This window comes from Pecten maximus, chromosome 11, assembly GCF_902652985.1.
Source record: "Pecten maximus chromosome 11, xPecMax1.1, whole genome shotgun sequence".
In the NCBI taxonomy this organism is placed as follows: Eukaryota; Metazoa; Mollusca; class Bivalvia; order Pectinida; family Pectinidae; genus Pecten; species Pecten maximus.
In genome coordinates, this window is record NC_047025.1 from 33,663,294 (window position 1) to 33,681,406 (window position 18,113).

The window sequence follows — 18,113 nt, forward strand, 5'->3', positions numbered from 1 at the left end:
GTACATGATACAGTATATAGACTACCTGTTAGACTACCACTAGAAGTACGGTACATGATACAGTATATAGACTACCTGTTAGACTACCACTAGAAGTACGGTACATGATACAGTATATAGACTACCTGTTAGACTACCACTAGAAGTACGGTACATGATACAGTATATAGACTACCTGTTAGACTACCACTAGAAGTACGGTACATGATACAGTATATAGACTACCTGTTAGACTACCACTAGAAGTACGGTACATGATACAGTATATAGACTACCTGTTAGACTACCACTAGAAGTACGGTACATGATACAGTATATAGACTACCTGTTAGACTAGAAGTACGGTACATGATACAGTATATAGACTACCTGTTAGACTACCACTAGAAGTACGGTACATGATACAGTATATAGACTACCTGTTAGACTACCAGTAGAAGTACGGTACATGATACAGTATATAGACTACCTGTTAGACTACCACTAGAAGTACGGTACATGATACAGTATATAGACTACCTGTTAGACTACCAGTAGAAGTACGGTACATGATACAGTATATAGACTACCTGTTAGACTACCACTAGAAGTACGGTACATGATACAGTATATAGACTACCTGTTAGACTACCACTAGAAGTACGGTACATGATACAGTATATAGACTACCTGTTAGACTACCACTAGAAGTACGGTACATGATACAGTATATAGACTACCTGTTAGACTACCACTAGAAGTACGGTACATGATACAGTATATAGACTACCTGTTAGACTACCACTAGAAGTACGGTACATGATACAGTATATAGACTACCTGTTAGACTACCACTAGAAGTACGGTACATGATACAGTATATAGACTACCTGTTAGACTACCACTAGAAGTACGGTACATGATACAGTATATAGACTACCTGTTAGACTACCACTAGAAGTACGGTACATGATACAGTATATAGACTACCTGTTAGACTACCACTAGAAGTACGGTACATGATACAGTATATAGACTACCTGTTAGACTACCACTAGAAGTACGGTACATGATACAGTATATAGACTACCTGTTAGACTACCACTAGAAGTACGGTACATGATACAGTATATAGACTACCTGTTAGACTACCACGTAGAAGTACGGTACATGATACAGTATATAGACTACCTGTTAGACTACCACTAGAAGTACGGTACATGATACAGTATATAGACTACCTGTTAGACTACCACTAGAAGTACGGTACATGATACAGTATATAGACTACCTGTTAGACTACCACTAGAAGTACGGTACATGATACAGTATATAGACTACCTGTTAGACTACCACTAGAAGTACGGTACATGATACAGTATATAGACTACCTGTTAGACTACCACTAGAAGTACGGTACATGATACAGTATATAGACTACCTGTTAGACTACCACTAGAAGTACGGTACATGATACAGTATATAGACTACCTGTTAGACTACCAGCTAGAAGTACGGTACATGATACAGTATATAGACTACCTGTTAGACTACCACTAGAAGTACGGTACATGATACAGTATATAGACTACCTGTTAGACTACCACTAGAAGTACGGTACATGATACAGTATATAGACTACCTGTTAGACTACCACTAGAAGTACGGTACATGATACAGTATATAGACTACCTGTTAGACTACCAGTAGAAGTACGGTACATGATACAGTATATAGACTACCTGTTAGACTACCACTAGAAGTACGGTACATGATACAGTATATAGACTACCTGTTAGACTACCACTAGAAGTACGGTACATGATACAGTATATAGACTACCTGTTAGACCACCACTAGAAGTACGGTACATGATACAGTATATAGACTACCTGTTAGACTACCACTAGAAGTACGGTACATGATACAGTATATAGACTACCTGTTAGACTACCACTAGAAGTACGGTACATGATACAGTATATAGACTACCTGTTAGACTACCAGTAGAAGTACGGTACATGATACAGTATATAGACTACCTGTTAGACTACCAGTAGAAGTACGGTACATGATACAGTATATAGACTACCTGTTAGACTACCACTAGAAGTACGGTACATGATACAGTATATAGACTACCTGTTAGACTACCACTAGAAGTACGGTACATGATACAGTATATAGACTACCTGTTAGACTACCACTAGAAGTACGGTACATGATACAGTATATAGACTACCTGTTAGACTACCACTAGAAGTACGGTACATGATACAGTATATAGACTACCTGTTAGACTACCACTAGAAGTACGGTACATGATACAGTATATAGACTACCTGTTAGACTACCACTAGAAGTACGGTACATGATACAGTATATAGACTACCTGTTAGACTACCACTAGAAGTACGGTACATGATACAGTATATAGACTACCTGTTAGACTACCACTAGAAGTACGGTACACGATACAGTATATAGACTACCTGTTAGACTACCACTAGAAGTACGGTACATGATACAGTATATAGACTACCTGTTAGACTACCACTAGAAGTACGGTACATGATACAGTATATAGACTACCTGTTAGACTACCACTAGAAGTACGGTACATGATACAGTATATAGACTACCTGTTAGACTACCACTAGAAGTACGGTACATGATACAGTATATAGACTACCTGTTAGACTACCACTAGAAGTACGGTACATGATACAGTATATAGACTACCTGTTAGACTACCACTAGAAGTACGGTACATGATACAGTATATAGACTACCTGTTAGACTACCACTAGAAGTACGGTACATGATACAGTATATAGACTACCTGTTAGACTACCACTAGAAGTACGGTACATGATACAGTATATAGACTACCTGTTAGACTACCACTAGAAGTACGGTACATGATACAGTATATAGACTACCTGTTAGACTACCACTAGAAGTACGGTACATGATACAGTATATAGACTACCTGTTAGACTACCACTAGAAGTACGGTACATGATACAGTATATAGACTACCTGTTAGACTACCACTAGAAGTACGGTACATGATACAGTATATAGACTACCTGTTAGACTACCACTAGAAGTACGGTACATGATACAGTATATAGACTACCTGTTAGACTACCACTAGAAGTACGGTACATGATACAGTATATAGACTACCTGTTAGACCCCCACTAGAAGTACGGTACATGATACAGTATATAGACTACCTGTTAGACTACCACTAGAAGTACGGTACATGATACAGTATATAGACTACCTGTTAGACTACCACTAGAAGTACGGTACATGATACAGTAAATAGACTACCTGTTAGACTACCACTAGAAGTACGGTACATGATACAGTATATAGACTACCTGTTAGACCTACCACTAGAAGTACGGTACATGATACAGTATATAGACTACCTGTTAGACTACCACTAGAAGTACGGTACATGATACAGTATATAGACTACCTGTTAGACTACCACTAGAAGTACGGTACATGATACAGTATATAGACTACCTGTTAGACTACCACTAGAAGTACGGTACATGATACAGTATATAGACTACCTGTTAGACTACCACTAGAAGTACGGTACATGATACAGTATATAGACTACCTGTTAGACTACCACTAGAAGTACGGTACATGATACAGTATATAGACTACCTGTTAGACTACCACTAGAAGTACGGTACATGATACAGTATATAGACTACCTGTTAGACTACCACTAGAAGTACGGTACATGATACAGTATATAGACTACCTGTTAGACTACCACTAGAAGTACGGTACATGATACAGTATATAGACTACCTGTTAGACTACCACTAGAAGTACGGTACATGATACAGTATATAGACTACCTGTTAGACTACCACTAGAAGTACGGTACATGATACAGTATATAGACTACCTGTTAGACTACCACTAGAAGTACGGTACATGATACAGTATATAGACTACCTGTTAGACTACCACTAGAAGTACGGTACATGATACAGTATATAGACTACCTGTTAGACTACCACTAGAAGTACGGTACATGATACAGTATATAGACTACCTGTTAGACTACCACTAGAAGTACGGTACATGATACAGTATATAGACTACCTGTTAGACTACCAGCTAGAAGTACGGTACATGATACAGTATATAGACTACCTGTTAGACTACCACTAGAAGTACGGTACATGATACAGTATATAGACTACCTGTTAGACTACCAGTAGAAGTACGGTACATGATACAGTATATAGACTACCTGTTAGACTACCACTAGAAGTACGGTACATGATACAGTATATAGACTACCTGTTAGACTACCAGTAGAAGTACGGTACATGATACAGTATATAGACTACCTGTTAGACTACCAGTAGAAGTACGGTACATGATACAGTATATAGACTACCTGTTAGACTACCACTAGAAGTACGGTACATGATACAGTATATAGACTACCTGTTAGACTACCACTAGAAGTACGGTACATGATACAGTATATAGACTACCTGTTAGACTACCAGTAGAAGTACGGTACATGATACAGTATATAGACTACCTGTTAGACTACCAGTAGAAGTACGGTACATGATACAGTATATAGACTACCTGTTAGACTACTACTAGAAGTACGGTACATGATACAGTATATAGACTACCTGTTAGACTACCACTAGAAGTACGGTACATGATACAGTATATAGACTACCTGTTAGACTACCACTAGAAGTACGGTACATGATACAGTATATAGACTACCTGTTAGACTACCAGTAGAAGTATGGTACATGATACAGTATATAGACTACCTGTTAGACTACTAGTAGAAGTACGGTACATGATACAGTATATAGACTACCTGTTAAACTACCAGTAGAAGTACGGTACATGATACAGTATATAGACTACCTGTTAGACTACCAGTAGAAGTACGGTACATGATACAGTATATAGACTACCTGTTAGACTACCACTAGAAGTACGGTACATGATACAGTATATAGACTACCTGTTAGACTACCAGTAGAAGTACGGTACATGATACAGTATATAGACTACCTGTTAGACTACCACTAGAAGTACGGTACATGATACAGTATATAGACTACCTGTTAGACTACCAGTAGAAGTATGGTACATGATACAGTATATAGACTACCTGTTAGACTACTAGTAGAAGTACGGTACATGATACAGTATATAGACTACCTGTTAAACTACCAGTAGAAGTACGGTACATGATACAGTATATAGACTACCTGTTAGACTACCAGTAGAAGTACGGTACATGATACAGTATATAGACTACCTGTTAGACTACCACTAGAAGTACGGTACATGATACAGTATATAGACTACCTGTTAGACTACCAGTAGAAGTACGGTACATGATACAGTATATAGACTACCTGTTAGACTACCACTAGAAGTACGGTACACGATACAGTATATAGACTACCTGTTAGACCCCCACTAGAAGTACGGTACATGATACAGTATATAGACTACCTGTTAGACTACCACTAGAAGTACGGTGCATGATACGTTAAAGGAGAGAAGGCTGATAGCGAAACACAATGTATTTAGATACCTCCCTACAGAACCAATGAGGTTATGTAGTGAACGATGAATATAATTAAGCATTAAACTTCCTCCGTTTGATAGTTTCCTATAATTCTCACAGGATTGCAAACAAATTAGATAACGCGTATTAGAGCGGTATGGTTTATAATTTGTCTGCAATTCTGTGAGGATTATAGGACAATAATTATGTAACGAAGACAGTTTAATACTTATATTTTCGTTTTAAATTTTAGTGTTTGATGTTTATCCTGTAACAGTGTTATCGCAATGGCACGTGTTCTTGTGACGTCACGAGTACCCGCGAAATATAACTCGTGAAAATAAACGCTAAATCATCAAATGTATTTCAACATTCTAACCAATATATACCACGGTGAGGATATTCACCTTTAATTAACACATCATTATACATAATGTATTATAATGATATGATTATTTTTCTAATTTGTTTGGTTAGGTTTTATAGTGACAATGCAGAGAAATGGAATATTGTGGAATGGTACATGTCAGTGACTTAGATAATTACTATTTTTCAAAATAGCGCTTAATTGAAGGGAGAAAACCGGAATATTACAACGTTAGTTGTTTTTGAACATCAGGAATTACATGTTTTTATTAATTATTTTACGTGACTTAAGCTATTCCTTCATTAGTACACTGAGTATTTTGCTGTTTTACAACGCTATATTTATCTTCGTAATACAAGATAAGAAACGTGGTTGTGATTATATATAATTATATGCCTGTTTTCTTCATGTCATCATTGTCAATGATGCCAACACTAAGTGATATAATGCTCTATAAAAGTAATTCATGTACTGTGTTCAACAGTAGTAACTTAAACTGTCCTCATATACATGTATGTATTGAATTTCTGATCTACATCAGTACTTTATGCTGTCCTCCAATACGTATGTATTGTACTTGCATTAATTGAGTAATAATTAAAAATCAAAACAGTAATTATATAATAAAACTATCATAGCCTTTTCATTTCGGTTAATACATTGCTTTATTAAACCTGAAAAAAAATCAACCTCAGACTTTGTCCTCGGTTAATATTTTTTCAGGTTAATAAAAACCAAGTATCTACCTTATCAAAAGGCTATAAATGTATATTGACCTCCTACAATGTATATGCGTTGAACATGTGGTCCACGGTAGTTATTTATGCTGTCCTAATTAGGAAGTTTTATACTTGCTTCAAGAAACCATCCAATAAAAGCATGATAATTGCCAATTTTATTAATTGATTTTTTAGTCACGGACACAAAGTTTGTTTATGAGTCCTCCATTTCACGGTTGATTTCCTACTACTGGATATCTCCAGCTGTAGGATTTCTTGTATATATAGAGGTTACACAACGAGTGGTTGTTGGATATGGAATTTATTTCACACGAGTAAGTTATTTTTTAAAAGTTACAAAAGACACGAGCTTTAGCGAGTGTTTTTTGCAACTTTTAAAAAATAACTTACTCGTTTGAAATAAATTCCATATCCAACAATTTCGAGTCGTGTGACCTGTTTCTACCACAATAATATCGGCTTGAATCAAAGGGAAACGTGGTCAAGTATAATTTCGCGTATGCAAATAAAGTGTACCGGTGACGTCCGGGGTCCGGTGATGAGACAGACAGACAGACAGACAGACAGACAGACTTTCTTTATTTCCTCTTTGCAGAGATTTACAATATCTTGTCTTTTACATTTCTATTACAAATTTACAATGTTTTAGTGATTATATTCGTATATGAAATCAGAAAGCTCTTTTCATTCAGTTAAAGAAGAGTGTTCATTTGCATAATCAGCGATGGAATCAAGTCAGCAATGTTGATCATCATCGCAGCCCACCTATCTTGTTCCAGGGGAATATCCTGTACGCTACCCGGCAAAAAATGGCACTGTCTTTCGTCTGGAAGATAGTCAAATTTTACATACTCTGTTACGTGTAAGAAGTTGACCAGGAAGTCTAAAATTGTATCACGACTTATGAACAATGCCGGACACTGGATAAGAAAGTGCGTTGTGATATCGTCCGCTTGTTTTTTTACAGAGTCTGCACACTACAGTGTTCCGCTCATAACGATATGATAGCTTGATAAGCTCACCTAGTTTCCATGTATAATTAGGATAATGGAGACTCAATAGCCAGAGAGGGTTAGGACCATGTACGGAGTGAATGCTGCTATAAGTTTTTGACACAATTGAGTTGTCCATAGCATTCCGCCATTTATTGAAATAATAGTCTTCCACAATCCTATTAACGAAGTTTCTCCATGAACCGCGTGTGGGACAAAAACCGTCAAACATGAAATCGAACAAAACTGAGTTTATATTAAGTCTAAGCGCTGTAAGGAAGATGTCTGGTATGAAACTTTCCACTTGAAGCATCTTATCCCCGAATATGAAGGCGCAAAGCCGAATCAGGAAGAGAGTTTTCCAGACATATTTGTTACTTGCAGCGCAGCGTGTTAGCCAATCAAAATGCGTACAGAGTTTATACCACGTGTGGTATAAACAGATTGTTAATCAACAGCTGTAATGATTAACTGATGGTCTGAGAGTTGAATAACACAGGGTATTGTGTAGAAATTATGTTTACCAATAGATTACAAAGCCATGTTGCTTCCTTATTCGTCTTAGAAATGTGAACACTTTCTTTGTAACATACTCATTACGTTTTCCTCACAAGGGTATTGTTTTGTTTGAAATGCATTATATATTAAAATAATCACAATTATAAGGAATTAATTTGAAACGACTGCCATTAATGACATGCCCGTTTGTACCTTGACATAAGGGACTGCCTATAGAGGTCATTGTCGTTACTTGCTGAGGACTTTGATAAGTATTCATCACGATGTTGGCTTGTTATATGAATGTTTGTGTTAATCTCTGTATAATCTATGTAGGTTTGAATACCGGAGGTTAAAGTCAAAATATTGGTACGGTGTTTTACGGTATTAAAGTGATATGAATAAAAGTATATTTTACCTTGTTTTTTCGATACTGACCCGTTTCCCTTATTTTTCAGGATATCTGAGTTGGGACCCCAGGAACAGCCATGGGCCAGCAATACAGCGTCGAAACTCTTACAGCGTCTGACGAAAGTGATGGCGGAAAATACTGGTCCAGTTTTGAACCCTATCCCAGCAAAGTTGGTGGCCGTAAGCTGGCTTATCTCGGCCTGCTGAATGGAGGAGGACCCAAAGCCGGAGAGAAATGTATTGTCAAGGTGTTAAAGAATGGAATCGGTACTTACGCGGACTGGAACTGTGACGTAAAAAAAGCTCGAGCAGCGAGAGATATGGCAAAAACATTTGGCGTGGAAATGAAAGATCGCGATATTGATGTAAACTTTAACTTTATCATGCCAATTTTAGCTGAGATAGACGAGGTTTCGATGTTTACATGTATGAACGTTGTCATGCGAAAACCTAGAAAGAAATTTCATGAGTTCGAGCTTGTTTCAATAGAACCATATCTTGATGGAAAATTTGAGCTGTTTGAATTCGGTTCGTCGAGTCATTATAACGCTGTTATTGCGCATGCGTTTTCGCATTATACTTGGTTGAAATCACACGGTGAGTTTGTGATAACTGGTCTCAAAGGAGTACAGCAATTGAACAAATACAATCTAACCATTCCTACAATCCATTCTCGTTCCCAGAGGTTTGTACATACCGACAAAGGATATAGAGGAATCGAGGACTTCTTTTCTACACATCGCTGTAACGACATATGCCGAGTATGGCCGAGACCAGACAACGTGTTGCAGAGACCGAAACTCAGCAACAGTGAAATAGACATGATGTCACTCCAGCTACAGAACATAGCGGAAATACAACCAAAGGGGGCAGCACCCGCGGCCATGCGCATGTCTGTGAGTGATATGTATCTGATGCGAAACTATCCAATTAGAACCGGAAGTCATCAGAATGGTCAGCTCTGCGCATGTTCTTACTTCGGATTACAGTGTTCTCATAATCATCATCCAGTATCCATGGTGATGTGTACCAACAAGTCAGCAACGGATGATGATGTGTTTGTATGATTCCATTGGCCATGAAGTCTGAGATGTTAATAAGAAATCTCAACAAAAGACGTGGAAGTATGCAATACCACAGTATAGATGGTATACCGAATAATACACTACAGTAGCGACAAATGGTCATACTAGTCTATATTGTATTCAACTGATTACGCAAACAGGTAATAGTGTTCAATACTACCAAAGTTAATGTTGCGTTCACACAAGCTATTATGTCTCGTCAATAATTTCTTAAGACGCGGGCGTATTGTCCAAATCTTCCAGCATATGTTTAGCTCGCTGTCAAAATATATCTTTTTATTTCATGGATGTCATAATCGTCTTTACATGGTTATTATACAGCTGTATTCAACGACCCAATGAAACCAAAATAGGAAGTCTGTCTTTAAGATGATTGCCTTATGTTATCGGTCTGTTTAACTTTATTTTCCTTAAACTATAGTTTGGTAACATGACATCCGTCAACTAAAGAAGGGCAATAGATTTGCAGGAGTAATGAAACCATTGAGTATTCACAAAAGTCGTTGTTTATGAAAACCTCTCAGTTCAATTATGTCAGCAAAATAAGGAGCATTGCTATCATGTGTAATATGGCATGTAAATATAGTTTAATGTGTTGGTGTAAACATTCAGCTTTAGGTTTATATATATGTATTCTATCTTCGTTTTAATGGAAATCAAAAATTTGTACAACATGCTGCATGCTATATCATTTAAGTATATTTAAGTAAACATATCAGTAAAACATTAACAATAAAGTATACATATCAGTAACACAGTAACACTAAAGTATATACATATCAGTATGCTACTAAATATACAGCTACAGTCTGTTACTCTCTAGTGATAACAGTACATGTAATATACATATACGTTTGCTACTCATTAAAAGTACTCTTGTCACAGCAAAGTTTCATTAATGACAACATAACCACTTATAATTTTAATACAAATAAAGCGTGCAGCTGTTGTCAGCAGTGACAATTACAAGGTCACATTAGCTGAGATTTGAAATTATAATGTAGGAACAAAGTAGAAAAATCATGGTACGTTTTCGCAGGGATACTATTATCGATTTTGTTGATACGTAATTTGTTAATGTTGTAGAAAAATGTATTTGCGAGTTTCGTGTAAGTGCAGATGTCTACACAATATTTGTTTTAGTTAAATGTTTTGAGATAATTTGAAAATAAAGTATGATGTTACTCCAGTTTAATCTGGTTATAATTAAATGTTTTAAATCTACCTACATGCAATTTTGAAAGGCCATCATTTAATTTCAAACTGCACAACAGAAGCTGATATGAATTCCTGGAATAGGCTGTAATTTTTTAGCACAACAAACTCGTCAGCATGACGCCAATAACTCAATGTCGTATCACAAGGTAGATGTTTATGAAATATACTAAGATGTCTACGTCTGAAAAAATGAATTTAATATCCCTTCAGCAATAAGGCAACGGCTTGATGCCAAATTATTCACTTGATTTTTGAACTTTCATATGATGACATTCAAAAACAAAACCATATCGATTAAATTCGCGGAAACGCTATATTTCCCTGAAAATGTACCGAAAGTGTCCTCACAATCAAATATTTAGAAACGTTTCTGTATGTCGAGACCATTCTCACAGAACATCATACATCAAACAAGCCCCAGATGTCACCCATTGATATGTCCCCAAACATGGGTGTGGCAATAAAAAAAAGATACAAAATTATTTCCTTTACTTTACATGTGATTTTATCAAACTGAAAAAATGAGAATTCATAGTAGTATTAATACAAAAGCTATGAAGTTTGTGAATAACTCCGTGTTTTGTGTCTAAGGGACTTTCACTTAAAAATCAAATGATGACACCATCAGATATTTATATAAGTTTCATCCACTAAAAGTTGTTTATAGGCATTAGATGTATGAAATGTTTCCATTATAGAGAAGATATTAGAGATAAATGTCAGAGAAGGATATGATCATTATACCAATATAGAATACCGGGAGGAACACCGATATTATGGAATATGTACACCACGTAAACGTTATCCGATGTCAATACATCGTGCAAATCAAGTTTACTTTTCATATTTCTTTTTGACTAGAATACAATTTGGAAATGCATCGAGAATTCAAATACCTTAGGTTAAAATTTTAAATGGCCAAAACATCTGAGGGGGAAAGTGTATACACATTGTACTACTTAGGAGAAAACATACTGTTGTAGATCTCAGGCGTCTTAGACACGACACAAGGCTTTAAATATATCCCCGATCTTGTGCCTGATAGGTCTTGTATATAAAGTAGGCATAGTTATGGCGAACTTCGATTCCAATCGTCCCGTTGCCAGTAGTTGATGTGTACTGCTAGACTTGGTCGAGATATAGGATGGCATAATGATTACTCGTAATCACTCTCCAGATATTTCTCTCTGTATCCTCCTCATCGGTCTAAGATTTATATTCTGGTCTACCTGTACCAGCCAGAACGATACATAATCATCATAAATATATCGACAAGCTAATCCCGATAAAACGAATGGTATAAACATGCGACACATCGGTATGAAACAGACGTGAAAGAAGATACATAGGCGTCAAACAGGAGAAACATAGGCGTGAAACAGGAGATACATAGGCGTGAAACAGGAGAAACATAGGCGTGAAACAGGAAAAACATAGGCGTGAAATAGAAGATACATAGGCGTGAAACAGGAGAAACATAGGCGTGAAACAGGAGATACATAGGCGTCAAACAGGAGATACATAGGCGTGAAACAGGAGAAACATAGGCGTGAAATAGAAGATACATAGGCATGAAACAGGAGATACATAGGCATGAAACAGGAGATACATAGGCGTCAAACAGGAGATACATAGGCGTGAAACAGAAGATACATAGGCGTGAAACAGGAGAAACATAGGCGTGAAACAGGAGATACATAGGCGTGAAACAGGAGAAACATAGGCGTGAAACAGAAGATACATAGGCGTGAAACAGGAGATACATAGGCGTGAAACAGGAGATACATAGGCGTGAAACAGGAGATACATAGGCGTGAAACAGAAGATACATTGGCGTGAAACAGAAGATACATAGGCGTGAAATAGAAGATACATAGACGTGAAACAGAAGATACATAGACGTGAAACAGAAGATACATAGGCGTGAAACAGAAGATACATAGGCGTGAAACAGGAGATACATAGGCGTGAAACAGAAGATACATAGGTGTGAAACAGGAGATACACAGGCGGAAAACAGAAGATACATAGGTGTGAAACAGGAGATACATAGGCGTGAAACAGTTGATACATAGGCGTGAAACAGAAGATACATTGGCGTGAAACAGGAGATACATAGATGTGAAACAGGGGGAAACATAGGCGTGAAACAGGAGATACATAGGCGTGAAACAGGAGATACATAGGCGTGAAATAGAAGATACATAGACGTGAAACAGGAGATACATAGACGTGAAACAGAAGATACATAGGGGTGAAACAGAAGATACATAGACGTGAAACAGAAGATACCTGGGGGTGAAACAGAAGATACATAGGCGTGAAACAGGAGATACATAGGCGTGAAACAGGAGATACATAGGTGTGAAACAGGAGATACATAGGCGTGAAACATGTGGTACTTAGGCGTGAAACAGGAGATACATAGGCGTGAAACAGGAGATACATAGGCGTGAAACAGAAGATACATAGGTGTGAAACAGGAGATACATAGGCGTGAAACAGGAGATACATAGGCGTGAAACAGAAGATACATAGGCGTGAAACAGAAGATACATAGGGGTGAAACAGGAGATACAAAGGCGTGAAACAGGAGATACATAGGCGTGAAACAGGAGATACATAGGCGTGAAACAGAAGATACATAGGCGTCAAACAAAAGATACATAGGTGTGAAACAGAAGATACATAGGTGTGAAACAGGAGCTACATAGGCGTGAAACAGAAGATACAGAAGCCTATAAAATAAACTTTTTGGTTTATTTACTTAATATAGAACAAATAAAACGCTCCCGATACACCCACATTACTACTTCTGTTTATTACATATTACGTTATTTACACCCATTGGTCGTGTAACATAATCCTTAAACAAACCACACTTTCCAACTACGAAAATGTTTATGAATGTTTATTTAATAGTTGAATGTGTGAAAGGCCAGTGGAATGATATACTTTATTCAAATGATCTTTAAAGTGAGGCGATGTATAGTATATACAGTAGTCACCCGGTATATCGCCACCCGTTTGTAATGCCACTCCGCATACCGCCATAGTTGTGCAAGGAACATATTTCTCTGCTATATAAAACCCCATTACTACCGCCATAGCCCGCCATCCGCCAACAATTTTTTAAAACAGAAATGCCCAATCACCCGAAAGTATCACCATTGTTTACTTTTTTTGCCAGTTTCTCTGAGCAATTAATAAATACTACTAACCTGAAATATGCGAATGTGTTTGGTTGTTATTTATATCATTATCGTAATGGAGACTCCAAAGAAAACACGGCTTTGATGAGCTTGAAGCAAAAACAAGAAATAAGAGAATATGCCGGCCAACATCCAAAATGTTCACGAAAAGGCATGGATGACTTCAGTCATATTCATTGATTATCTTAAAGACTTTGATAAGAAAATGTTCCGAGTAAACTCATTACTTAATGAGTTCAAAATGAAAATGGTCCAAACAAAACAACCAACTTCGGGCATGTTTTTCGAACGATAATTGTACATTAACTTAATAATTGCATCTAACTTATATATTTCATTTATATGAATACAACAAATATAATATGAAATAAATATGTTTGCTCATTTGCAGTGTTGGTGTCAAATATATTGTATTTTATATAATTAAATAAGCCTAGGCCTCTTATATAACACAATCGGACGGCCATCACACTGAAATACCCGTCGTGCCGCCACCCCCGTTATACCGCCAAGATCGACACTGGACACAAATATGGCGGTATAACGGCGGGCTATATCATTTTTTCTGTTATGATACGATCCCTAGAACAAGATGACATCCTAGTAGAGTTTGCTGATATCGATAGTGTACAAGATATTACTGCAGTCTTGTATACCCAGCGGACATCCTTATGGAGCTTGTTGATGTCAATAGTGTAGACTTTACTACAGTCTTGAATACCCAGCTAAAATCCTGACGGAGGTAGCTGATAGCCATAGTGTAGATTTTCTGCAATCTTGTACATCCTGATGGTTTTATCTAACACGTTTAGTGTACCAAGGGAGGGAACTCTAACACTGTTGCTATGCTTTCTGTTTACGTTTCTCCAATCCACCGTACATATGTTATGTATATATTTTAATATAGATGCTACAATGAGCATTGTGCATTTAATAATGCGTTATTTTGATATGATACATATTCCAAAGGAGATGAGGATGTAAACACACAATATTACCGAATAAAACAAGGACATGAGGATGTAAACATACAATATTACCGAAAAAAACAAGGACATGATGATGTAAACATACAATATTACCGAATACACCTTGGACATGAGGATGTAAAGATACAATTATACCGAATAAAACAAGGACATGAGGATGTAAACATACAATATCACCGAATAAAACAAGGACATGAGGATGTAAACATACAATATTACCGAATAAAACAAGGACATGAGGATGTAAACATACAATATTACCGAATAAAACAAGGACATGAGGATGTAAACATACAATATTACCGAATTAAACACGAACATGAGGATGTAAACATACAATATTACCGAATAAAACAAGGACATGAGGATGTAAATATACAATATTACCTAATAAAACACGGACATGAGGATGTAAACATACAATATTACCTAATAAAACAAGGACATGAGGATGTAAACATACAATACTATCGAATAAAACAAGGACATGAGGATGTAAACATACAATATTACCCTAATAAAACAAGGACATGAGGATGTAAACATACAATATTACAGAATAAAACAAGGAGACGAGGATGTAAACATACGGTATTACCGAATAAAACAAGGACATGAGGATATAGACATACAATATTACCTAATAAAACAAGGACATGAGGATGTAAACATACAATATTACCTAATAAAACAAGGACATGAGGATATAGATATACAATATTACCGAATAAAACAAGGATACGAGGATGTAAACATACAATATTACCGAATAAAACAAGGACATGAGGATGTAAACATACAATATTACCGAATAAAACAAGGACATGAGGATGTAAACATACAATATTACCGAATAAAACAAGGACATGAGGATGTAAACATACAATATTACCGAATTAAACACGAACATGAGGATGTAAACATACAATATTACCGAATAAAACAAGGACATGAGGATGTAAATATACAATATTACCTAATAAAACAAGGACATGAGGATGTAAACATACAATATTACCTAATAAAACAAGGACATGAGGATGTAAACATACAATACTATCGAATAAAACAAGGACATGAGGATGTAAACATACAATATTACCTAATAAAACAAGGACATGAGGATGTAAACATACAATATTACAGAATAAAACAAGGAGACGAGGATGTAAACATACGGTATTACCGAATAAAACAAGGACATGAGGATATAGACATACAATATTACCTAATAAAACAAGGACATGAGGATGTAAACATACAATATTACCTAATAAAACAAGGACATGAGGATATAGACATACAATATTACCGAATAAAACAAGGACACGAGGATGTAAACACACAATATTACCGAATAAAACAAGGACATGAGGATGTAAACATACAATATTACCGAATAAAACAAGGACATGAGGATGTAAACATACAATATTACCGAATAAAACAAGGACATGAGGATGTAAACATACAATATTACCTAATAAAACAAGGACATGAGGATATAGATATACAATATTACCGAATAAAACAAGGACACGAGGATGTAAACATACAATATTACCGAATAAAACAAGGACATGAGGATGTAAACATACAATATTACCGAATAAAACAAGGACATGAGGATGTAAACATACAATATTACCGAATAAAACACGGACATGAGGATGTAAACATACAATATTACCGAATAAAACACGGACATGAGGATGTAAACATACAATATTACCTAATAAAACAAGGACATGAGGATGTAAACATACAATATTACCGAATAAAACAAGGACATGAGGATTTAAACATACAATATTATCGAATAAAACACGGACATGAGGATGTAAACATACAATATTACCGAATAAAACAAGGACATGAGGATGTAAACATACAATATTACCGAATAAAACAAGGACATGAGGATTTAAACATACAATATTATCGAATAAAACACGGACATGAGGATGTAAACATACAATATTACCGAATAAAACAAGGACATGAGGATGTAAACATACAATATTACCGAATTAACGGACATGAGGATGTAAACATACAATATTACCGAATAAACCAAGGACACGAGGATGTAAACATACAATATTACCGAATAAAACAAGGACATGAGGATATAGAAATACAATATTACCGAATAAAACAAGGACATGCGGATATAGACATACAATATTACCGAATAAAACAAGGACATGAGGATGTAAACATACCATATTACCGAATAAAACAAGGACATGAGGATGTAAACATACAATATTACCGAATAAAACACGGACATGAGGATGTAAACATACAATATTACCGAATAAAACAAGGACATGAGGATGTTAACATACAATATTACCGAATTAACGGACATAAGGATGTAAACATACAATATTACCGAATAAAACAAGGACATGAGGATGTAAACATACAATATTATCGAATAAAACAAGGACACGAGGACGTAAACATACAATATTACCGAATAAAACAAGCACATGAGGATATAGACATACAATATACCATTAAAGAATTTGTTGTGGTTTACACGATACTATATAGGGATTGGATTTCACTTTTATGTTAACCATGCTTTTATGGAGCAATTCTTCTAAGAATATATTCTAAATGGGGCGCTAGTCCTATATTTACACTTAGGGATGTTGTTTCTATAAGTCTTTGTGATTACAATATTTTTTCTTTGTAAATAAAAAAAAAATCATATAAAAGTCGGACACAGTGGGAGGAGTCAATTATTAGAACAACCAATGGTGACGCTTCACAACAAATTGAGATTTTTTTCCGCGGTAAAAAATAGTTCTGTTTTTTATTATGATATTAACATAAATAACAAAAGCATTTTGATAGATTATCATATTTAATATTGTCAAACATGTTATTTTTATACATTTAACAATGGTAAACAAACTTAAATTGTAAATGTAAACAAAGCCATGTGCTTGGCGAAAGTAGTTCCCGTACCCTGTCATATTTTCATACGCAAGTTCAAAGGTCAATGTTTC

The 18,113-nt window shown here is 35.9% G+C and overlaps 1 protein-coding gene across 1 annotated transcript; it reads left to right on the forward strand.

Moving 5' to 3' along the window:
- The first annotated feature begins 8,638 nt into the window (after window positions 1–8,638).
- Window positions 8,639–11,125, forward strand: LOC117337488 (alpha-protein kinase vwkA-like). The gene has a single exon (XM_033898488.1). The coding sequence runs from the start codon at window positions 8,664–8,666 to the stop codon at window positions 9,651–9,653; it is 990 nt and encodes a 329-aa protein (XP_033754379.1). The 5' UTR covers window positions 8,639–8,663; the 3' UTR covers window positions 9,654–11,125.
- Window positions 11,126–18,113: the final 6,988 nt, after the last annotated feature.

Excerpts from the sequence above, each read along its gene's own strand:
- LOC117337488 (XM_033898488.1), top strand. The coding sequence starts at position 8,664 with ATGGGCCAGCAATACAGCGTCGAAACTCTTACAGCGTCTGACGAAAGT.